Raw genomic sequence first — 23957 nt, 5'->3', positions numbered from 1 at the left:
AAAGGCTATAGGCGTTATACTATTCTAGCTAAATGCATTAAAGAATCTCTTCTACGTTGATGCTTTGAAAATCTCTCTGGTTCTGTTCTGAGATTATGTCAGTAATAACAAACATTGGGACTGTCTATTTATCACTGTGAAATTCAATTCTCTTCTATTGCTCAGTCTAGAACATTCGTTCTGAAGCCAAATTCAATCTTTTCATGTGCTTCTGTTATTTTAGGTTTATGTAACTTCTTGTTAAAAAAGTTTCTAGATGTATTCTTGTTAAAGTTTTTAGAACAGCATTTCATATATTTCATTTGGATACACTTAAGTTTGAATTTAATGGTAGTTGCCTGTAAGATGTGTTCATCTTGATTTCCTTAAGAACTGTGCATTTCTGGCGTAGTTTGTCATCCTTTTGACTTTTTCTTCACACAGTTTTCTTTTAAAGTTTTCTTCTGTAGTGTTGTATAATAGTTTGAGAATGATTTAGTTGAGATGTTACAAATCTGATAGACAAACCTTCATTATGCAAATCATTAGTTTAGCTTTTATCATAATCCATTAATGGTTTATCATAACTCATTGTTTCTGTTAGGAAGTTGTGAATGTGACTTTTACCCTTGAAATCGTTGCGCCCTCTTCTCTGCTATGCAAGGGGTGAGTGGAATTATGTGAACTCTGTTAAGGGGAAGTAGTACTCCAGTCCTCACTACAGTTTGAACGTGTGTTGTGCTCTGACGTACATTCCTTTTTAGTCCTCTCATATCTACATTCTGACAGTTACTTTCACTGATTGTAATTTCAAATTTTAACAGTTTTTCTATTTATAACTTAGTAATGTTGTCAATGATGCATCTTCCTTTCTCCTTTTGAAAATATTAGCTTTAAACCAAAAACTTTTAAATGTTATGTTTGGATCTCTCATTTTTGGACACACTTCTTTTCTGGTTTTTGTCATTTTCTTAAATATATTTTTCTCTATTTAAAATTAAGAGAAACAAATCATTGTACTAAAGCCAAATGATTGCTGGATTAGAGCTATATTCATGCTACTATTAATAATTAAATGCCATTGGGCTAGGGTTGCCACCTATCCGGGTTTGACCCGGAGACTCCGGGATTCAGTGAGATATCTCTGGGCTCCGTGGTTAATTAATATTTCTTCGGGTTGAAATGAATATGTACAAAATTATATGCAAACCATTCTTCCCCCGTGTACCGAATTACTAGTGTGTGGTCATTGGCTTAAATACATAACGTCTATAACTGGCATAGGTGCAATGCTGCTGCGTGCTATGTAGTAGTACTCTCTCTTGTGACTGTTCTGTCAAGAGATGTCTATTGAGAGTGACATGACATAGCCTACATAAGAGACAGTTTGATAATCGGTGTTCGTGTTGGTTGATGATTAAGTATGGTAAGTTATAGAATATAGTTAACTCCTATCGTCCCACGCTCTAGTCAGTCTCGAGCAGGCTAAATAGCATTACATAACAAACGGTTCTGTTAAACCTCAAAAAATATATATATATATTTATATATTTATTTATTTATTTATTTATTTTTGATTTTCGGATGTTTGTCTCCAAATTTTTCCAAAAATTTTTACCCGCGCGAAAAAATTTTATTCCGATTTTAATCAACCTTTAATGATGCACGATTAACGCTTAATTGGTTTTTTATGGGAATTTTTAATCAAATTTCATTCATCGTTCTAAAGTTCTAGTGCACATATTTTACTTCGGTAAAGTTATTCAAAGCTACTTTCTGATGTGAAAAACGACATCCAATAGTTTTTTAATTTTCTTAATTAATAGATTTTATTATACATATGTTTAATTAAGTCAGGGGGTTGAAAATCGCAATAAAAAGTGTAATTTTTGAAAAATATTTAGAAATATACGGTCAGCTTGTATTCACTCTACTTTAGACCCTTCACCTCCTGAGACTTATATGAAAACGTCCCCGGGGGGTTTTTTTTTGGTTTTTTAAATCATCATCTCTGGGCGAGACAAGTTATGAGGTGGCAACCCTACATTGGGCTTATGGATGTTTATATCATACTGATACATTATTAATTAGAGCAGTGATTCCCAACCGGTGGTTTGCGAACCCCTGGGGGTTCGCAGTGTTTGCAGAGGGGGTTCGCGAAAATAATATTGTAATGGCGGATTTTTTAAAACGCCATTAAAATCAAAAGCAAAAAAAAAAAAACAAAACAAAAACACAAAAATTAAAGAACACACCCACTGTAAAACAGATTGTTCGCTGCCTGTTTGTTAAGAAATCTATAATAAATTTCAATATTTTCATTTCTTTTTTCCTTATTTGTTTTTCAAAATTACTTCATCAATATCAAATTATATCAACAATTTTATACCTTATAATTTATTCCTCTTATTCAAGTAATCAAATACTATTCTCTTTTTATTACAAACATTTATTTATATTTAAAACATTTTATCAATGTGATTAGTATCATGTTCTGCTTTATATTTAAAATCATTGCAGCAGTTTTCCCTTCTATGTAATATTTTTTTTTACAATACAATTGGAAATAAATATCAAATTAAGGCAGTTTACTACAGATTTTAGAATTAGATACTTGTTCACAACCGGAAACTGGGAGAGTAGTGTTGTATTAACCGACGTTCATACATAGGCTTAGCACTTGTAAAGCTTGAGTGATAGTGATACTGTGACTGTCAAGTTCTCGTGTAAATGATTTAATAATTATTAATTTAATTATTATTATAGCTTATTTTTATTATGGATCGATGGTTAAAAACGGGTCGTTTAGAAACGAGACATGATAATCGAGATGATAGTACTGAAAGCTGTAGTGAGGTACCGTTTCACCAGACGAAAAACAAAGGAAATGATGATAGAAAAGGGAAAAAGCGAAAATATGACAGCGACTATCTACAATTGGGTTTTCATTTTACTGGGGATGAGTCGGAACCTAAACCGCTTTGTGTTATATGTAACGAAGTTCTTGCCAACAGCAGTTTAAAACCATCACTTCTTCGTAGACATATTGAAACAAAACATCCGACACACAAAGATAAACCTCTTGAATATTTCAAAAGAAAATTAGCAGATATCAAAAAGTGTAGTCTTTCTTCTTTCTTGACTTCAAACGAAGATAGTAAAATGGCCCTTGAAGCATCATTTCGAGTAAGTTATAGAATTGCAAGATCTGGACAAGCGCATACAATAGCAGAAAATTTAATTGGACCATGTGCGAAAGATATCGCCAAATGTATGCTTGGGGAAAAGGCAGCAAAGAAAATTGAGCTAGTTCCCTTATCAAACAACACGGTGTCGCGTAGAATTAATGACTTGGCTAATTATGTGGAGAACGAACTTCTAAAAAGAATAAAATTGAATTATTTTGCAATTCAACTTGACGAATCGACGGATGTAACAAATGCCGCAGTCTTGCTTGTCTACGTTAGATATCTTTTTACGAATATTGTTCAAGAAGATGTACTATTTGCAAAACCTTTGAAAACCTACACAACTGGAGAAGCGATTTTCGATATGATCAATGGGTATTTTGAAAAGAATGGAATAAGCTGGTCTTATTGTGTGGGTGTGTGTACAGATGGTGCAAAATCAATGACAGGAAAATTTTCTGGTTTTGTGGCACGGGTGAAGAAGATCAACGAGAAAATTCAATGGACTCATTGTTGTATTCATAGACAAGCTTTAGTATGTAAGCGTATTCCTGCAGAGTTATCTACTACTTTAAGTAATGCTGTGAAAATTGTGAACTTTATAAAATCGCGTGCTACAAATTGCCGTCTATTCCGTACGCTTTGTGAGGATTTTGGAAGTTTCCACTTTCTTTACTACTTCACACAGAAGTTAGATGGCTTTCCCGTGGTAAAGTTTTGACGCGTTTGTTTGAATTGAAGTCTGAAGTTCAAGCATTTTTTATTGATCATCCGTTTCATTTGTCTTCTTGTATATCCGATGTTCTTTGGCTGCAAAAGCTTGCGTATTTAGCTGACATTTTTTGTAAACTGAATGAATTAAATATGTCTTTACAAGGCGAGGGTGTCACCATTTTCAGTGTACATGATAGAATTGAGGCTATGTTGAAAAAGATCAATTTTTGGATTCAATGCCTGCAGATGAATGAGTATGGATGTTTCGATTCTGTCAGCACTTTTTTTATCAGAAAATTCAATTAAACTTGACGAAAACATTAAAAGGAGTATATGTGAACATCTGAACTATCTTCGATTAACTTTCGATGACTATTTTCCCAACAGATGCAATATATCCATCTCAAACAACTGGATACGTAATCCATTTCAAGGAAATGTAAGTTCAGAAACCTCTCTAAATATACTGGAAAAAGAAAAACTCATAGAGTTATCTTGTGACAGTTCTCTAGAAGCAATTTTTAAAGATCAATCTTTAATTGACTTCTGGCTCAGTATACAAAATGAATATCCTGTTCTGTCAAAAAAAGCCATTGAAGTTCTATTACCATTTTGCACAACATATCTATGCGAGAAAGGATTTTCAACATATACTTATCTGAAAGATAAATACAGAAACAGGTTAAATGCAGAACCTGATCTAAGACTGAAATTGTCAGATATTGAGCCTAACTTTGAATTGCTTTGTTCTATCAAACAGCCACAAATATCCCATTAAGAGTTTTTCCAAATGTAAAACATAAGAACCAGTTTGTTAAATTTATCTTGTTTTCAACTTTTATAGCCATCATTTTAGTCTTATTAATGTTTTATTTAAATGTTTCACGATTAATATAATCAATATTATTCTGCAATATGTAAAATATATATTCTATCAAATTTTATTGCTTTTTTTTACCTGTCATTAACGACTACATAGGGGGTTCGTCAAATTTTTCGGACCTTTCTTTTGTTCGCGAGGAAAAAAAGGTTGGGAAATACTGAATTAGAGAAATATTGTTTTGTGCCAAGATTAAAAAAAAACTATCATTTCTTCATAGAGCTATTTGAGTTTATATGTTTTTTTAGACATACCTTATAAAAATCCCAACATTTGAGAAATCTATTAGAAAATCTTAATTTTGTTTCAAAAGAAATCTTTATGTATTTTTATGAATAAAAATAATTAAGACTTCATTATAATTAGATTATTTGCTGAAGTTTTTTTTTTTTAAATCAATCTTTTAATGAAAAAATACTGCTTTTTGATGTAATGAAATATAAAATTTCTTGTTTATAATGCTTAATCATTCATAATCTCTTACATGTGTAGATTTTCAGTTCTTATATAACTTGAATAAAATTCAAATAAGAATAATAAATGGCTGCTTTTCAGAAGTTTAGTATTAATTTATTTTAAATATTTTTAAGAAATTATAATTTTCAGCTTAAAATTGATAGAACTATGAAATACTTTAATAATTCTATTAAAAGAGCATTGTGAATAAAAATATGCTATTTTAGTAGATCTGTTAGAAGGTAAATTTTTGTTTATTTGGAACTTTTTGGAATTTAAAATGGTTTTTTTAAGTAAATATATAATATATATATATATGTAAAACATGAATTAATATTTAATATCAGCAAATTTCTATAGACATAATATAATTTTCAACTTAAAAACCTTTTAATGCAGTATATATAACTTTATTTTAATGTTTTTGCTCATTTTAAACTATCTTCTTCAGGAAAAACATTCTAATAAGAACAAATGCCTAACCATTTTTTGTTATTAGAATGTTTTTCCTGAGAAAGATCATTACATTTGATATAATATCATTAAAATGCTTATTATATCAAATGTATATATGTACAAATATAGCCATGAATTATCACTTGTTAATGATTTCATTGTGCGTGTCACTAATGGAGAGCTCAGTTGCTTCCCGTCACTAAATTATTTTCTAACATTAATAATTTAAAGCAGAGAAACCTCGTTAAGTCGAAGTAATAACAGTGAATTTAAAATTTTTCTATTAACTTGAAACAATTTATTTAAAAATTTTTTTATAATGGTTTATCTATTTGCAAAACTTATGTTGATTTAGAAATTCATATAACAAAAGTTATTTTTTTTTCCTTGTTTATCTTTTTTTTATTCAATACTGAAGAGCAAGAATAAGCATGCATAGTTAAATTTTGAGAGATTATTTATTTATATATTGGTTTTTGATACTATTCAAAGAAAAAAAAAGAGAGAGAGAGAAAGAATAGAAAAAAGAGAGCGAGCTCTCTGCTAGTACACGTACAATTTAGTCCATTTTATGATAGCCCAGAAGGGCGTTTTTCCTTATACCTTTTTAGCGTGGTCCATCTTGCTGCCAAGTTGAATGTTGTGGCAGAGGTACAGAAAACAGCTCCAGCCAAGACATTGAACAAGAATTGACTCAGCGAACCAGTGTATGTCTTTAAAGTTTTTGATAATACATAATAGAAGACTCTTCAAAAATTGGATTTGATTAATAATTGATTAATTAAACACATTTTTTTTTTCTTGAAGCTATTTCTCTCTCTTAATTCTTTATTATAAAAAATCGACATAACGAGGTTTCAAAAAAAAAAAACATTTTTAATATTAAATCTTAATTATGCAGAATTTATTTAATATGACTATTTTTAGAAATGTGATATGCAGTTTATGAATCATTTAATAATAATTTGAATTTTTAAAGTTATAAATTTATATATGTATTATTTAAAATCATTATTTTTTAATGAAATTTAATTTTGGTTAATGTTACCGTAGGTATACAAAATGGCAGCTTGTCTCCGATTCCAGCAATCAGAAGACAGGGAACAGTGGGGACACACATTCTAACCTAACCTAACCTAACCTATTCTAATAATTTGGTTGCTAATAATTATGGTAATGTATTAGAATAGATTACGTTAGGTTAGGACGTGTGTCCCCACTGTTCCCTGTCTTCTGGTTGCTGGAATCGGAGATGAGCTGCCATTTTGTATACCTAGGGTAACATTAACCTTAATTTTTAAGTATATTATTTAAATTTTAAAAGATGATAATTTATTTAATGTAATTTTGTGGACTCTTAATTTATCTGTGAAAAATGAAAATTATAGTTTACATTGTTTCCATGTAATCGAAGAATTTCCATATAATATGATTGATGAAAAGACAGTTTGTTTGAAGCATATTTATATGCATATAAGGTGATTCTCTTATTTTTCCAATGAAAGAAAGAAATATTTTCAACTGATATAATAAGTAAAATTATAAAAAATATTAAACACTACATTTATATAAAATATGGAGTCTAACTTTGTAAATATAAATTAGTACTAGTTAGAAACATTGTGATCTTTTATATTTTTAAATAATTCAAAAAAACACTATTAAATAGTTATAATCAAAGATATTCTAACTTTTTAAGACATTCCATCCATGTTGTAAGGAAAAAATGATCTTGTCTTCCCCTACACTTTTTATAAAAGTATACTGACCTATAGTTTTCTTGGAATATATTTTATTCTGATAAACTGTAGGTCAGTATTAAACTAAAACTTTCTTATAGTTTTTTGATAATACACAATTATGTATCAAACAAAACAAAAGTAAAATAGCACACAATGATATGTACTGCTAAATAAAGTCAAATTTTGATGATGGGAATGACAACGTTGTAATCATGACCACAATGTAATAATTTTAATGAAATAAAACATGGAAGTTGCAAGTGTTTTTAACACTGTAGTGTATTGAAATTGATTAATAGAATATGCAGGAGTCATTTTCAAGGAGTTCTTGAAAATAAGGAATAATAATTGCTTTGCATGTTCTAGAAAGGGTCTTATGCCCTAATTAATGTCATTAATTAGTCAAAATTTAAAATTTGTATATAAAGATTGAATCTCAAGTTATTAGAAAATTCTATTAATTGAAAATGAATGAGTTACTCTAAAGTGTTACTATTTGTAGTTAGTTTTATATTACAGTCAAACCTCATTAATACAAAGTTCAAGGGACTTAAAAATTGATACTTTGTATTAATACAAATCTTACAGAATTCAACAGTCAACCATTATTTCTCTTTAAAAATTATAAAATAAATTTGTGTTGCATCAACATAAACTTTATTGAGATACAGTGACTTGAAGAGGGAATCAATGCTTTTTTTGACATCATTTTTAGAATCAGTAGAATGACTATTAAAACTACTAACCCCCAAATTGAATCCAGGAACTAGAAATGTGTAAAACTTTAAAATTTAAAAAAAAATTCTTATTTGTTTGGATTTTAATGGAAACAATTTATTTTAATTTTAAAATTACAAACTAATTACAGTATTTAATTTTGTAATTTGGATGTTTAGTTATTTCTATTATTAAAACAATTAAAAATAAGAACTGTTTAATAAACATCATAAAGCCTGATACACAGATACTCAACCAAATTATCAGTATTTAATCATTAATAATAGCAGACTTATGGCTCCAGTTAGTTTGGTTGAGTGTAAGAACTGTTTTCTAAAATTACAGATTTTTAATAAAAAATCTTTTAATCCTGTTAACTACCAGTTTTCAGTTTCAACTGTCTTAACTAATTGTTCAGCATTATAACAACAAAGTGCACACACAGATGGAAAGTGTAATTTTTTTCAAAGTTGAAGTGAACATCATTAGTATGAGATATACTTGCATTACCAATGACAATAATAACACTTACGTTATAGATATTGTGGCCAAAAAACATATTCCTGGCTATGATGTAGCTTGTGCATTGCTACTTTGGTCCGTGCAACTTCGGGAAATCTGGAAGCAGTATGCTTTGTATCAAATGATATATTTGTTATTGAATTCATGGGACCATGACATGTTTTATATTATATATTAAATGATATTTTGTATTAACTGTTAACATTGAAATGCCTATCCTCATCCATGGAACCAAAAATTACTTTGCATTAACACAGACTTCACATAAACCAAATAACACAATAATGGGGTTTGACTGTATTGGATTTAGTTTCATTCTTAGTTAAATTTAGAATTAATTATCATCATTTCACATAAATTGTATCAGTTGTTTGAAATGCAGTTCTTTTTTAATTCCTATAATCAGTTATTCATTTGTACTAAATTAAGGTACTCAACTTGTAATTGTGATTTATACATACATTGTTTAGATCACAAAATATTGAAATCTATATTTATAGCAATAATCAACAATTGCACATATTCTGAGAATAAACTGATGTAACTTATGTAAGGATATCATTCTGCTTGTTTTTTAATTCTTTAAAGTGTCTCAATCCTAACTTTGGTTCCTGAATAGTTTTTAACCAGATGATGATTTGTTTTGTCAGTTTCTTTGTACATAATAAAACTTGGAATTTGTTAAGCTAAATATAAATGAATTTATGCTTCACTATTTCAGTTAATTTCAATTTAGAACTAACAAGTGTAAGAAATTCAGTAACGATTTAAAATGTATTAAGCGAATCAATCTAAAAATTCTTAAGCTTAACAAATAATTAAATGTTACAATAGGAATAATTTCAATGAAGGAATACAATGAATATGAACGTAATTTCTTATTAGTAGTAGATATTTTAATAATTAAAAAGTGAAGAAAAGAACAATCTACAATTTTTACTTAACATAAAAGCATACTATTTCCTTTTAAAGCTTGAAATAAACTCTTTTCAGATATACTAATTTTGATATATAACCCCATTGTTATGTATTGTGATGCTCATTGAAGATAGATTTTAAATGATTTATACACTTGACATTTTCATTTGTTTACAGTAATAAGTATGTACATGTCTAAGCAAATGAATTTGATAAACACTGCTGAGGACGAGTGATATGACGTTTTTTCCCTAGGTAAAAATTGTTGAAACATAATATAAAGGATTACTAATTAATTTAATTAACTCAAATGTTTAAATTATCACCATCAATGACTAACATCAAATGATTCGCACAGTTTGTATTTTAGGCTCAAATGTAAGACGAATTTCTTTTTTAAACAAAAATGATACTTGGAAAAAAAAGAGACTCCTCGCCTTATATTTTAAATTTAATTAATCTAAAATAAAGTTTAAATATTTCAATGTTTTATTAAAATATTTAAACTTTATTATTTTGTAGTATTTTTATTCAGAAAAGATGTATCAAGTAAGACATATTATTGAGAGTATTAAAAGTATTAGTAAGACAATTTATTTTTGGTATGAGATATATCAGTTAATTAGGAGTCCACTGCTTATAGATAGATTATAATGTAATAATAATAAGAAATAAAAATATTTTACAGTAAATTCTCATTTTATCAAAGTACTTAAATTAGAACAATTAACATCATTCAGTTTGATCAAAAACTTTATTACATTTTCCAAATTAAACATTATGAATATTTTGTATTTACAAAGTAAATTTGACAAAATTTCAAAACAAGGTTTAAGATTTTGTAGTTTTTTGACATTGTTATAGCTTTTATAAGTACTTAATTTAGACATAATGATGTTTGAGTCTGAATCATCATTTATCTTGTTAGAACTAAATCAGTTATAAATTGTTGGTATCGAAACATTGTTTTGGTAACTAAATTGAATTGATCTTATTGTTTTTGAAACTGAAGTAATTGATGATTTTAATCATTTAATAAGATTTTCAAATGAATTCTTTATTTTCTTAAGAGTATTTGGATTATTTTGTTTCATATTTAAGTTTGAGGAAGAAATTCTATTTAATAACTTGCAGACACCTCCCATACTTATTCCAGCAGGTACATTTATTAGAAAAAGCATACATTTTTCGGTCACTTTCGGGGACCTTTGACAGATTGCTGTACATTCTGCAATAAAATGTGTTTTCTAAATTCCATATAGAACATTCTGTTTGGAATTTCAGTTATATGCATTCAATTGTAGACTGTACATTAACCTGATGAAGGTCCTTGAAAGTGACTGAAAACGTTTTTTTTAAATAAATGTACCTGCTGGAATAAGTATAGAGGGTGTCTGAATTATTATATTATTTTCCAGTGTTTAGTGGTGTTTCATAAAATTTATTTTATAGAATATGCTTTGTTCTTTAATTTCTGACTATAAGGGAACTTTCTGCCACTGTTATCATTTATCAAATAGTCATATACTCATTGACAGAAAGTTATGCATCAAAAAGGTGATGCTGAAATCAAATGAAATTTTTAGTCTGAACTTATGTTCAGAGTAGAACTTGCTCTTGTCAGGATATATATATAGTGATATGATTAGATATAGAAGTATACAGACATTGTATGCTATCCAGTGACAACTTTGCTTACAGATGCTGCAACTTCTGTTCCAAATCTCTCACACTCGTAGATGGCCAAAGTTAGCATCCTATTTAGTCCCATCTGATCCTACAAATACTTCATGTACAGTCCAATCCAAAGTGCTGTTCAGGTTCTCCATAGATAGCTGTCTTATCCAAAATAGATTGACTATAGTGCCAGGAACATTAAATGCAGTGCAGTGATAGAAAGAAATATTCATCTGTTTTAATGAAAGGGGGAGGAATATGGCTGAAGATGGGACGAGCATGCAGAATTAACTGATATGATTAAGAGATAACAGCATCCAGATGCAACTAAAATCAAATTTAAAAGTTTTACAAGGGAATCTACTTACTAATAAGTGATTAATGGTTAAAATGATATTTGTTGAAAGTAACAATATAGTAATTAATAATAATAGTAAATATTATATATCTTGATGGATTTATCTATAGAATCAAATATCTGGAAAATGCACATACATGTAACAAGATAATTATATAGCTGTATAATTAATTTAAAAGCCTTTGTTAGTATTTGTAAAAACTGCCAATATCTTTTATAATGTTTTGAAGATAGACAAAGATTTGATGCATATTTGGATAGGATTGATAGAATAAGTCAAACACAACACTTGAGTGATCTGCCGAGGGGATGCCTACTGGGAAAACTTTCTATGAGAAATTGTTTGCCACTATTTAGCTGTTATGCATGTAAAGAAAACCCAGAGAACTACATGGTCAGCCCATCAATTAGGCATGAATTCACAACCAGTGGTGGAGTGGCTACTGGGAAATTGGGAATTTTCTGGTGGGCTGTTTGCTTAGTGATCTTTTATTTTAATATACATTATATTTCACTTTAAAAAAATAGCAGGATAAAAGTGCTGTCTGTTGCATTAAATTAAAAAGTAGCCCTTTTCTAATTCAAATCATAAGCTGCTGTGATATCTGGCTCTTGGCAAATGCACAGTCTATTGAAATTTGAAAATGACTTGTTCAATTCAGACCTGGACCACCTTAGAATGACCCATGCAAACTGACATTTGGCCTGCGGCAATGTGCATTTTGTAACTTCTAATTTAAAAACAATTGAAACTTTTGAAACAAAATTTTATTGCAATGCTCTTTAACACAGTTACTATGCACTACCATGCAATACATATTATCATTTAGTATTTCTGATAAATATTGCTTAAACAAATTGCAGAATGGCAATTGTAATAATTGTTGAAAGTCAATCAATCAATCAATTTTATTTGCTGCACAGAAAAGTACAACACCGGTACCGCAAAAAGCACAACCGGTAACAACGCGAGTACAAAAACATAACAAGAATACATATACAAAATAAAAATACAAAATATAAAGTACAAATCCAAAATGTAGTATAAGAATACGAAGATACAAAATTTTTTTTAAAAGTACAGAATACAAGTAAGGATATAAAATGAAGGTATAAAATATAATATACAAAGAGAATTTAAAATGCAAAATTACAAATGCAAAATACAGAAAATAAAATATATGATACATATTATACAAATAAAATTGGAATAAAAATATTATACAAATGTTAATATTCTATACATGGTTATGATATACAATATGCCTACAATAGCAGGAAAAAACAGGAGCTGAGTGTAGCTGATGGGACATCGACCAAATGATGTGGTTCAGGGAAGAGAAGTGGCGGAACGATGAGTGACGAGGCTGTGGTACTGGGAGACCAGCTGGGCAAAGTGGGTGTAGGTGGTCTGATCATTGACCAGATCGTTGAGATTGCATGGCCATTGAATGCCTCTAGAATTAATGATGGTCTTTAGATGTAACCTTTCAGCTTCAAGCATAGGGCACTCAAAAATATAATGGTTGGCTCCATCCTGTATGTCACAGAGAGGACAGGTGTTGGTTGATTGATGGGCGAATCTATTCAGGTAGTTAAAGAAGTTTCCATGGTTGGTGTAGAACTGCGTGCTATGATGATTAATTTTAATCCACTTGTAGTTGAATAAATCAGTGATGATGGGGAAGAATTTATTTGTGATAGATTGCCGGGCATTCCACGTGTTTTGCCAGTCGTGAAGAAGGTTGTTCCAGAGTAATTTCTTAAGGGTGGATTTGCTTATTTTATTGTAGGTGATAGAAATAGTAGTGTCTTTAGCTGCAGATTTTGCAAGAATGTCAGCCCTGTCGTTTCCAGGATTACCCTGGTGAGCACGGGTCCAGGTTAAGGAGTAGCTGTTGGAGGATGCCATTGCAGTTCGGTAGATGTCGGTAACCAGTCCGTGAGGGTGCTTGTTTTTAATGATGGCAATGGCAGCCTGGCTATCAGTAACAATATTAATTTTTTGACTTTTGTGATTATCGTCACACCAGTGGAGGGCAGAGTTGATGGCAAAGAGCTCGGCTTGGAAAGCGGAACAGTGGTCAGCCAGACGAAGTCGCCTGTGGTAGATTTCGTTGCCATCACAGTAGGCTACAAAGCTGCACCCAACATGACTGTCTATTCTGGAGCCATCAGTAAAGACTTCAATTACGGTATTTATGTTGTCATCGAAATTGATTGGATTACGCTGACCTGGGTATTGGACAAGATAAAAAGGAGTGTTCACTTCTACATCTTTGGCACAGATTCTTTGGGAGGGGTTGATATCGATGTCGTGTCCCCATTTAAGCTTCCATTGTTTGTGAAAAAAGTCAATGGTCTTCTCAATTGGAGGTTTTTTTGCTATCACCTGCAAACCATCAGTCGGAGCAGTACGGTAAGCCTTTGTTATAAGGAGCAGGGCTTTGCGTTGAGCAGATGTTAAGGACCTGCGAGGATGGACTTTGTAGGCTGCATGGCCCCAGGTGCCACAAGCGTAGGTCAAAGTGGGGACAAAAATGTAGTCATAAATGGTTGACATCGCCTCGGCATTGAGGCCCCAAATATTTTTGGCATACTTGCCAAAAGTATGAAAAATAAGTCCAGTGCGGTTTGCAATATTTTTGATATGTTGAGTCCAGGTAAGTGTCGGGTCCAAAGTTATCCCCAAGTATTTTAAGGACTTGTCTACTTTAATAGTTTTGCCATGCATTTTGATAGTGGGAACACGGGCGTATAAGTTTTTACCGCCGGGCCTGTTGAACATAATGCACTTGGACTTGTCAGCGTTGAAGTTGAGCTTGTTGTTTTCTCCCCAAGTGCAAATGTTTTTTAATACCAGATCAGCCCTGTGCTCCAGCCCAGCTCTGGAGTTACTACCAATGAGTATAATCACATCATCGGCATAAGCCGTGATAGAATCCTGTCCAAAGTCCATCTTAAGAAAAGAATCGAACACGATGTTCCATAGGGTGGGGCCACATATGGACCCCTGCGGGCAGTCGCGTTCCACCTTCCGCATACACTTGTGGTCGCCATATTGGAGGATGGCCGTTCTGTCATTTAGGTAGTCCTTTATAAGTTTGTACAGGTTAGCAGGGCAGTTGAAATCTTTCAGTTGTTGTAAAATGAGAGGCCACCAGGCGTGGTCAAAGGCTTTTGAGATATCTAGACTGATGCCTAGTATATACTTGCTATTGTTGAGTAATGATTTGATGTTACTGATGACTGAGTTAATGGCTTGCGGGGCAGAGCGTTGTGGTCTGAAGCCATATTGATGGTTGCTGAGATGTTTTCCTTTTTCAATATGCCAGATGAGCCTGTTGTTAATCAGTTTTTCCAAGATCTTACCCATTACTGGTAAAAGAGAGATCGGACGGAAGTCATCTGGGTTGCCTGGTTTAGGAATAGGAATGATATTGGCAATTTTCCAGGCCTTGGGGAAAATGCCGTGGTTAAGACAATTATTGAAAATCTGTAGTAGAGGATCTGGAATGAGCTTCCAGAGCTGCCTGGCGATATCTGCAGTGATGTAGTCAACACCAGGGGCTTTGCCACGTTTGAGGGTGTTGAAGATTTGGTCGATTTCCTCATATGTGAATGGCAGCATGTCTGTAGTATTTATATTGTCATGGATGTTATTTCTTATATTACTGTGGTAATTGTTGTCCAGTTCAGATGGGTCTTTAAAGCAGAAGTTGTCAATCTGGGCCTGTAGAGTCTCCTCCAGGTTTTTTGTATAGCTGTCATCAGTGTGTGCAGTAGAAATGATGCGACTTTGACGTAGCTTGTTTGTACAAAGCTTCGTAATATATCCCCAAGGATTATTAGAGGCCTTGGAGCAATATTCCCGCCAGGAATTGATTTTGGATTTCCTAATTTCCTCTTTGTAAGTCCGTTGATGTTGAAGGTATTGAGTCCTAAGAGCGGAGCGGTCAGGTTCCACGAGAGTGCGTTGGTACAATTTGCGGAGATGGTTATTGGTCCTGCGAAGATCGGAAAGGGTATGATTCCACCATGGAACCGGTCTTCCCTTAGGGGAAGTCCTAGGAATGTATAATTCGCAGGCGGTGGAAATAAGCTGAATGTTGTTGTCCAGTGAGTGACGAATAGAGTCAATATTCTGGCTGTCATAATCAACAAGGTGTGTGGTAAGATAACATTGTATCCCAAGCCAGTCAGCACGAGAGGTGTTATATTTTTTGCTGCGATTAGGGTAGGTTGGGGTCTTGGAGGTGAAGGTGATGTAAGAGTGCCCAGAAAGAGAGTCCTCTGAGAGAACTTTCCAGTCAAAGATGAGCGGCTGGCAGTTGGGAGAGCTTGTAGTGACATCAATCCAGCTTTTCCCTCTGCTGGAATTAAAGGTAGGAGGAGAGAATGGGTTGTTGATGACTAACAGGTTATTAGAAGCAAGGAAATCTTCGAGGATGATACCCCTGTTGTCAAGTTGAGCCCCACCCCAGCAGGGGGAGTGAGAGTTCGTGTCACCAGCCACAATAATATTCTCACCCTGGAAATGATTGATGATATTTTGTATTTTGGAGAGGATGTTGTCTAAGTTACCGTCATATGGGCAGTAAATATTTACCACAATAAGCCTCCCCAGCTTGGTGCTGACTTCAATGCAAACAATATGTTCACTGCCAAGTTGCTTATGGTGAAGCACAGTAAGATCCTTGTTGACAATAATAGTCATTGCCCAGGGGTAATTGTCAGTACTTTGTATGGTACTACAGTAGCTTGGGAGACAGGCTGGGGTGTTACGAATGCAGTATGGCTCCTGTGTAAGAACAACATCAAAATTACTGAGATGGGTGTTGAGAAGCGAGGTGGCACTGATGCCCCTGTCCAGATTGATTTGCAGAAAACGAATTTTTGAATTGTCAGTCTGTTCCATATTCTATTCTAGAAATTATATCTTGTTTAGTCTTCTGAAAAATGGGGCAGGAGCTCTCCCGGGCGTTGTGTTCGGTGTTGTTCTTTTTGTATTTCTTGCAATTGATACAGGAAGGTCTAGAATTTCTGTTGGGACAGTCCCTGTAGCTATGATCACCACAAGCAATGACTGCAGGTGGTGTTGGTTTGAGAGCAATTTTTTGAAGTGTGTCCAAATCTGCAACAGCGGTAACATTGTGTTATAGGACAGAAGTCAGCCACTTTGCATCTTGTCCATTCCAAGTTTATCCTGTCTGACATTAACAGGAGTTTCCTGAGACGAGGCGTGACCTCCACTGTCCAGTTAGTGAAAGAGTTATTTTTCTTGTCCACAGCAAACCTAATCGTGAAAGCATTTTCCAGTTCCTCTATTGTAAAGTTCTGGCCAATGATGTCATTTTGGCTGTTAAAAGTTTAGGGAGTTCTTCACGGGTGATTTTCAGCTGGTACAGAGAATATGGTGAGGTATGGCATTCTTTTATTGGGTTTTCTAGCAGTGATTTCAGGAATTTTTTCTTCGATGTTCTTTTGTAGTATTTTAACATCCTCTTTACTCCTAAGGTCTATGGCAAGGCCACCTTGCCCTATGTTACGAATTCCTTTTATTCCAATACGAAGATGGGAAGGTCTAATTTTTTCATATAATATTTTCCTTAGGTTGTTGCAGCTTTTGTCTTCACCTCTGTGATAAAGGAGCAATACCTCAGGTCTGGTCATGGGAGTCTTGAAAGCCTCTGTTGAGCTTAATATCTTTTCTGATTGAAGAGCACTACTAAAGGACTTTTGAGGAGTGCTGTTGTAGTGGCAGTTGGAGTGAAGCTTATCCAATTTTTTTTCAACGCAGGTTTGAGTTTGTAGTATGCTATTAATTGGTCCATCTTCGATGAAATTGTTTAGTTTGGTTGATAAATCCTCCATTTGTTTCTTGGTAGAATCAGAGTTTAGCTTTTTAACCATGCCCTTCACCTCCTTATTAATCTGATCATTACTCTTACAGATATTATCAATTTTGTAGATGATTTCTTTGAGAGTGTTGCCAAGTTCTGGCAAGTGATGTTCGGTAGAGCAGTGGGATTTGGGAGGCAAGAGGACAGGCATTGGCAGAGTTGTGCCAGTAATGAGTATCTCATTCTGTAAAGGAGATGTAATTCTTTTTCTTCTTGGGGTAACAGAAGTAGAAGGGGCATTCAGAGTGTGTCCTTCTTTAATAGCATGTGAAGTTGGTTCTGTTACTGAGGTACACTTTTTGGAGATGGTATCCTTTGCCAAGTCAATGATATTCTGAATTTGGTCAGACAAATATCTTGCATGTTTACCAGTGCCAAGCTGCCCATTAGGATTATCAGCAAGGTAAGCCTTCACCTCACTAGCGATTCTGTATGCATTGCCCAAAAAGGTGGAAAGGGCCTGTGACTCCATGGAAGCAGTAAATCCGTAAGAACCGCAATAACAAACAAACCTGAGTGTTAATGAGTAAAAGAGTGTACAGATGGCTCAGTAGCCAGAGACAGCTCTGCACTATTGATAAAATAACCAACAGTGCAGAGAGAAAACAGATAGATAACCTAGATTAGTAACCACCGACAAATAGGCTTACCCAGGTTGAGAGGAAGCAGAACACGTGTTGCCAGTCAAAGAAAAGCGTGGTGGTAAAGTGCCTTAGTAAATGGGCTGAGCAAGACCAAAGGAGTGTTCAGTCCAAAAATAAGGACAGTACAATAAATTGTTTTTGTGACAAGTGTCCACAAAGGCAGAAACACCGACGAAGCTGAGGTCAGTAGCTGATAAGGACCAGGCTGATGCATGGAAAGGCCAAGCTTGCCTGGCCCTTGACAGCAAGGGCTGCTGGCTGGATGTACTGTACCTGTCTGCTGTTGCTGTCTGAGTGCCAGACATGGCACCTGTTGGCGCTCAACAACGTTGAGGGCAGAAGGGGGGATGAACCAATCCCGCAATCGGTGATCCCTCCAAACAAAGCAAAGTTAGGTAAGAGGTGCCCAGCTATTCCAACACAGTCTCTGTTGGTGAGACACCTGCCTTGACTAGACAACCCTGGCTAGACACAACAAAAACAGACACCTGCAGATGCAGTACAAGAGCACTAATTTAACACACACCAAGTAATCCACAAGGCACATTATATCCAAAAGAGACACTGGCACAGAGTTATCCAAGATGGTCACCAAACACTGTCTTCTGCTCAAGAGGAGCTAAACTGGCCAGGAGGGCAACATGGCAACTAAGAAGAAGCAGATAGCATACACAAATATCCAAGGCACCAAAGGCTAAGCCTAAAGTTAGGGTTAGAAACCCCAACACCAAGCAACAAGCTAAGCCTAAAAGTAGGCTTAGCAAAACTGGCACCAAGACAGAAAGAATATATTAGTACAACATAGAAGTTGTTTCATTTTGCTAAAAACTTTTAGTTCCTCCAACAAGTGTTTCTTCCCCTGTTGCCAAAGAAATGATAGCTTAGCGATTGTCCAAAACATTCAGTGCTTGAAATGTGTAATATGTGCAAATTGTGACTACTGCTGGAAACCCAACATTTCCTGTAAACCTAGACAGCATTTTGGATGGGACTGTACAACAGATCTACAGACTGGGCAGAATAAGAAATTATGGCAACATGACAGGCATTTATGGAAAATTCCAGCCCATCTATTGTCTAGTAAGTTTAAAGCAAACTTTATGGAAAATATATGTTTGTAGGTTTATCACAAAAGTCAATACAAGAGTGCAGAATTTTCTGAAAATACCATTGTGCCATTAGTGTCCTTCAAACCATTATTGGGAATGACTGAAAACTCACAAGATGGTTTTTGAGAGCAGCTTGCCACAATGGAGGTAGCATCACTCTGCCACTCATCAGTAAAGGTAAGATTGCCTTTACTGTTGAGTGGCTTACCAGTGGTGGTTGTTTTCGGACAGAATCAGGATTTGTTGCTAAAGACGACATGCTACTAGTCTGTAGCAGTGCATGCTTTTGTCATGTTACCACTGCAAATATAAAACCAACAATGTTAGGGTTGAGGTGCTAATAGCAAGATGCATGGCTATTGTCATGTGTGCAAATTAGTTGTTTTAGCATTGTGAAATTAAGATTGTTATTTTCCTTCTCAGATTTATTTTAAGGATATTGATTATTGTATCTATGGTATTTTTAAATAATTTTGATTTTTTTGCAAGATTCTTTAATCTGCTGTGTCTTTTCCATTGTAACATTCAATTGAGATATTCTATTGACTTTCATCAATTACATATGTGGATTTTACTTCTTACTGTTGAACAGTTTATATCAAATTTTAACTTTTAAGAAATAGAATATATTTAATACAAAAAAACAAAAACATCAAAATCCATAACATAACAATATAATGATAACAAACATTTGTGATTATCGTCAAGGAATTTGTATGGCTGATTTTTAAGTTTGATTTAATGTGATGCATTTGCATTCAGTACTCCAAATTCAACCTCTAACTTGATATTTTTATTATAATTTGAATTTAAATTATAAAGCACACTTAATTATTATTAATAGAGTCACATAAATTATGTTTATGCACTTTACTTTGGTATATTTTTATTTTGAAGATATTTTCTAAAATTCAGTATATACAACTATCAATAATAGTTCTGTAAGATTGGATGTAATTATATATAAACCACAGTAAATTGTCTTACATATACATAAACATGTATTGTATTATATATTGCTCTCAAATGGATCACGATTTTCCAGCTACTATATATATACATACACTATACGAAATAAATATGCATTCACAAGAAGCATTTATATGAAAATTTTAGAAAATTGATAACAGTATTCAATATAATTATTAACTTCATGTAAATAGAAAAATATATTTCAAAAAATGATGATCAAATATAAATTCAATAAAAATATTTATATGTTTAAAATGAGAAATTACTGTAATAAAATTATTAAACTGAAAATTAGAACTACATTATATTGTTTTAATAAATAGAATTAAGTAAGAAATTAGTTTTTATAATTTGAATAAAAGCTGAAAAAATAGTTTAATCTACTTGTAAATAGTTTATTTTTGTATTATTTTAGTCAAAGATCAAATATATTTTTAAAATGTAATATTGACAGTAACCTATCTATACAATTCTTTTACATACCCTGTTTTGTACCCAACTTTAAGTCAAAAGGGAGGTCAAATGTTAACCACTCAGCAGTGAGGGACGTATATATACATCGAGGGCGATCGTGTGGCAGTGGTGAGGGACGTATATATACGTTAAATTCTTTTGGGGGTATCACCAGAATCTAGCCAAAAACTACCGCAAAAAAAAAATTCACATAAAAAATGAATTATGTAACAATGAAAAAAGACTTTTCTTTACTAGACATAACTGTTTACAAATACTTTTTCTAAAACGGAAATGAGAAAAATTGCGTGAAAAAATACTTTAAAAATTTTTCGGGTATATTCTCCACTACTAAGGGGTAGAACCATACTTGACTCTCCCACTGCTGAAAGGTTAATGGGTTACCATTAGCTTTTGACCCCCCCTCTCTGTTTTGTACACTGATGTACTTTTGTCCAACTCCCTCTCTTTAATTACATGTACAGTAGTTTAGTTTATGGACTCTTCTGTCATTGTAGAAATGACAATATATTTTCAGAACCTTATTAACTGATAATTTATTCACTAACTTGTAAGTAGGCTTATAAGAAGAAATTTGTAGGTCAGTAATACTAGTACAAAAGTCCATGTTGACAATTCCTGGATTGCTTTTAAACTGTACGTGTAATTAATGGATGGCCCCTTATTCACAGATTTGTTTGCTTATTTATTTTTTTAGGAGTTATATCATGCAATATGTTCTATTTTTATATAAGAAATAATAGCATGTTGTCAGCAGATTTAATGTAACTATAACTCTTAAAAGTACTTAGTGTAAAAAATTAAATATAAAACACTTCTATACCTATTACTAAGTATAGGAAATATAAACTTAATAGTAAAACAATAAACAAGTTTTCTATACTTAAGACCAAGGCTGTTTTTCAGTTGGAATGCAGTAGTATGCTGGACTGGCAGATGGCATAAAAAGCTTCACTAGTCAGTATGTAATCTGGCAGTTTCTTAATAAAAAAAAAAAACTTCTATATGTTCAGGCAAGAAGTCTGCTGACTGGCACAATAAAAACAAATGACAAACTGGGCCACTCTGTTGGCCACAAATGCCCTGAACTGATTGGAAAGCAATTGGGTGGGAACCTCTTTCATCAATGGCTGTCTTTTGATGAATGGACAGTGCTATCTGCTAATTGTCTATTCTTACTTTATTCTTGTGAAGAAATGAGATATGCTAATGATGATAATTTGAAAAGTAAAGACATGGTTACTAAAAGACCATCATTTAGTAACTTGATACTAAATCTGAAACAAGAAGTAGGGAAGAAAGTGCAGATGGACCTTTGAATATATCCACAGAAAGAGTGCATGGATAAATAGTTTAGTTTTAAAGACTGAATTCCTAAATTTGTTTTGTTTGCTAGAATCCATTTAGATAAACTAAAGCAAGAGAAAAAAAACATCTTTTAGATAATTGTCCTTGTCCTTCAATGAAGGATCTTGTAAGTATCAAAATTTAAGCCTGCAACTATAAATAAAAAAATGCAATGCTAAAAATACGCAACATTTTTGGAAAATATAATCTCAAAGTTGATTATCATAATTTGTTAATTTGATATTCAAAAAATCCCATTTTATGCTTATACACATCTATAAAATATTTTTAATGTAAAAGTACCGTATTTACTCACATATTAGACGAGGCTTTTATCCATTTTTCACTGCTTCAAAAACCTAGGTTGTCCTATATGCGCGAGCGAAGGATGCATTTTTGTATATTTTTTGAAAACTGTGTATTCACATTTTTTACCGGATTCTCACCCTCTATTAAAAACAAAAGTATTTTTTCTGGCTCGTTTGAATCGTTCTTGTGTATTGTCGGGAGTAAAGATGAATAGCAATACGAAAAGCAAAGCTTTTTGAATTGAATTCCAAAATTACACAGGAACCCAATATAAGTTTTAATTCATTCCCACATGAAAACAGATGATTATTATTTGGAAATCAGAATTCGAAGAAACTCGTAAATGTAATCGATGAAGAGTGAATTCGACCGTTAAGAATCGGCAAAAAAGGTTCTCGATTGTCCAGCTTTATGTGAACAAATTATGTAATCGATTTTACAAGATTTTTCTTTAAAGTTTAAAATGCCAGTAATTTTTGCTGGACAATGTGCACAATTACATACATTTGATATTTTATTTGTGATTAAACGAAATAAAATTAGAATTGTATTAATAAACCTAATTTTGTTTATTTTGTTCTTGAAAGTCACACCTCGTCCTATATGCGAGATCATCTTATATTCGAGTAAATACGGTATGTGTTTTTCTATTTAATTATTTTAGTTTATAAAGTTTGTCCTAGAATAGCTATGCCAGTCTTATCTCTTTGGTTCTTCTAATAGCACTAGAAGTTTGAAACATTGGCGTCTTAATAGATCTAAAAACTATACTATTGAATTTAATATTTTGATCTTTAAACGCTAAAGAACAAAATGTTGTAAATTTAAAATTTCAAACAATAATCTATTTTCTGTTATTATTTTAAAGGATTTTTAATCTTAAATTGAACAAATTATTTAGTAGTTATACTTGAAACATCTAATCTATTAAGTTCAGAATTTATACTTAAAATAGCTATCCTTACTCATGATTAAATAAAACTCCGATATGTAACTTGCTCATTTTGTTTTTTAATGATTGTTATTGAAAACAACCAGGTGTTGAATTAAATAATTCCTAAAACATTGCTTATATTTAATCCTGTCAACAATTTTAATAGATTAGATCTTGTTTATTTTTTCATTACATAGACCAATGAATACATACAAACTTAATTTTTTTTAAAAAGTTCAGAAAATAAACTTTAATAATTAAAATAAAAATCATTTTAAAATTATAATCAGATATGTATGATATACAAATCTTTGTTTAATATATAACTCCCAAAATAATAAATCAGCAAGGCAGACTTCATAGTAAATTTAAGTAACATACATTTTATTCTTTTAAACAAAATTTTTCATTAAAATTATTGAATATAATTTATCAAATGTCAATATTTAGATTGGTTATTATAAGATATTAAGTTTAAAAATGATGTTACTGAAAGTAATGCTATAGTATTAAAAAATTAAATATATTAAAACTTTGAAATAAAGTTTTAAGATTATGAATAAGTAAGACAAAACCTTTCACACTCCGTTTCTAGCAGTTTTAATCCATAAGAAGAAATGTTTTCGGCCGTTTTGAATGGCCTTTTTCGGGTACAAAA

General features: G+C 32.3%; 1 protein-coding gene across 12 annotated transcripts in view; it reads left to right on the top strand.

The window, feature by feature from the left end:
- LOC136975771 (leucine-rich repeat protein soc-2 homolog) overlaps positions 1-23957 on the top strand; it is a 138244-nt gene that overhangs the window by 81267 nt on the left and 33020 nt on the right. For 6 of the 12 annotated variants that reach the window (XM_067270873.1, XM_067270879.1, XM_067270875.1 and 3 more), the window contains one exon: positions 6285-6380. The exons of the other annotated variants lie outside the window; for them this stretch is intronic. In XM_067270873.1, coding sequence (XP_067126974.1) covers positions 6285-6380 — 96 coding nt within the window. The remainder of the gene's footprint in view (positions 1-6284; positions 6381-23957) is intronic. 12 annotated transcript variants of the gene reach the window in all.

Source organism: Centruroides vittatus, unplaced genomic scaffold, assembly GCF_030686945.1.
Source record: "Centruroides vittatus isolate TY-2023 unplaced genomic scaffold, ASM3068694v2 contig_388, whole genome shotgun sequence".
Classification (NCBI taxonomy): Eukaryota; Metazoa; Arthropoda; class Arachnida; order Scorpiones; family Buthidae; genus Centruroides; species Centruroides vittatus.
The sequence above is the reverse complement of the archived record's forward strand: the minus strand, read 5'-3'. Positions and strand labels throughout refer to the sequence as shown.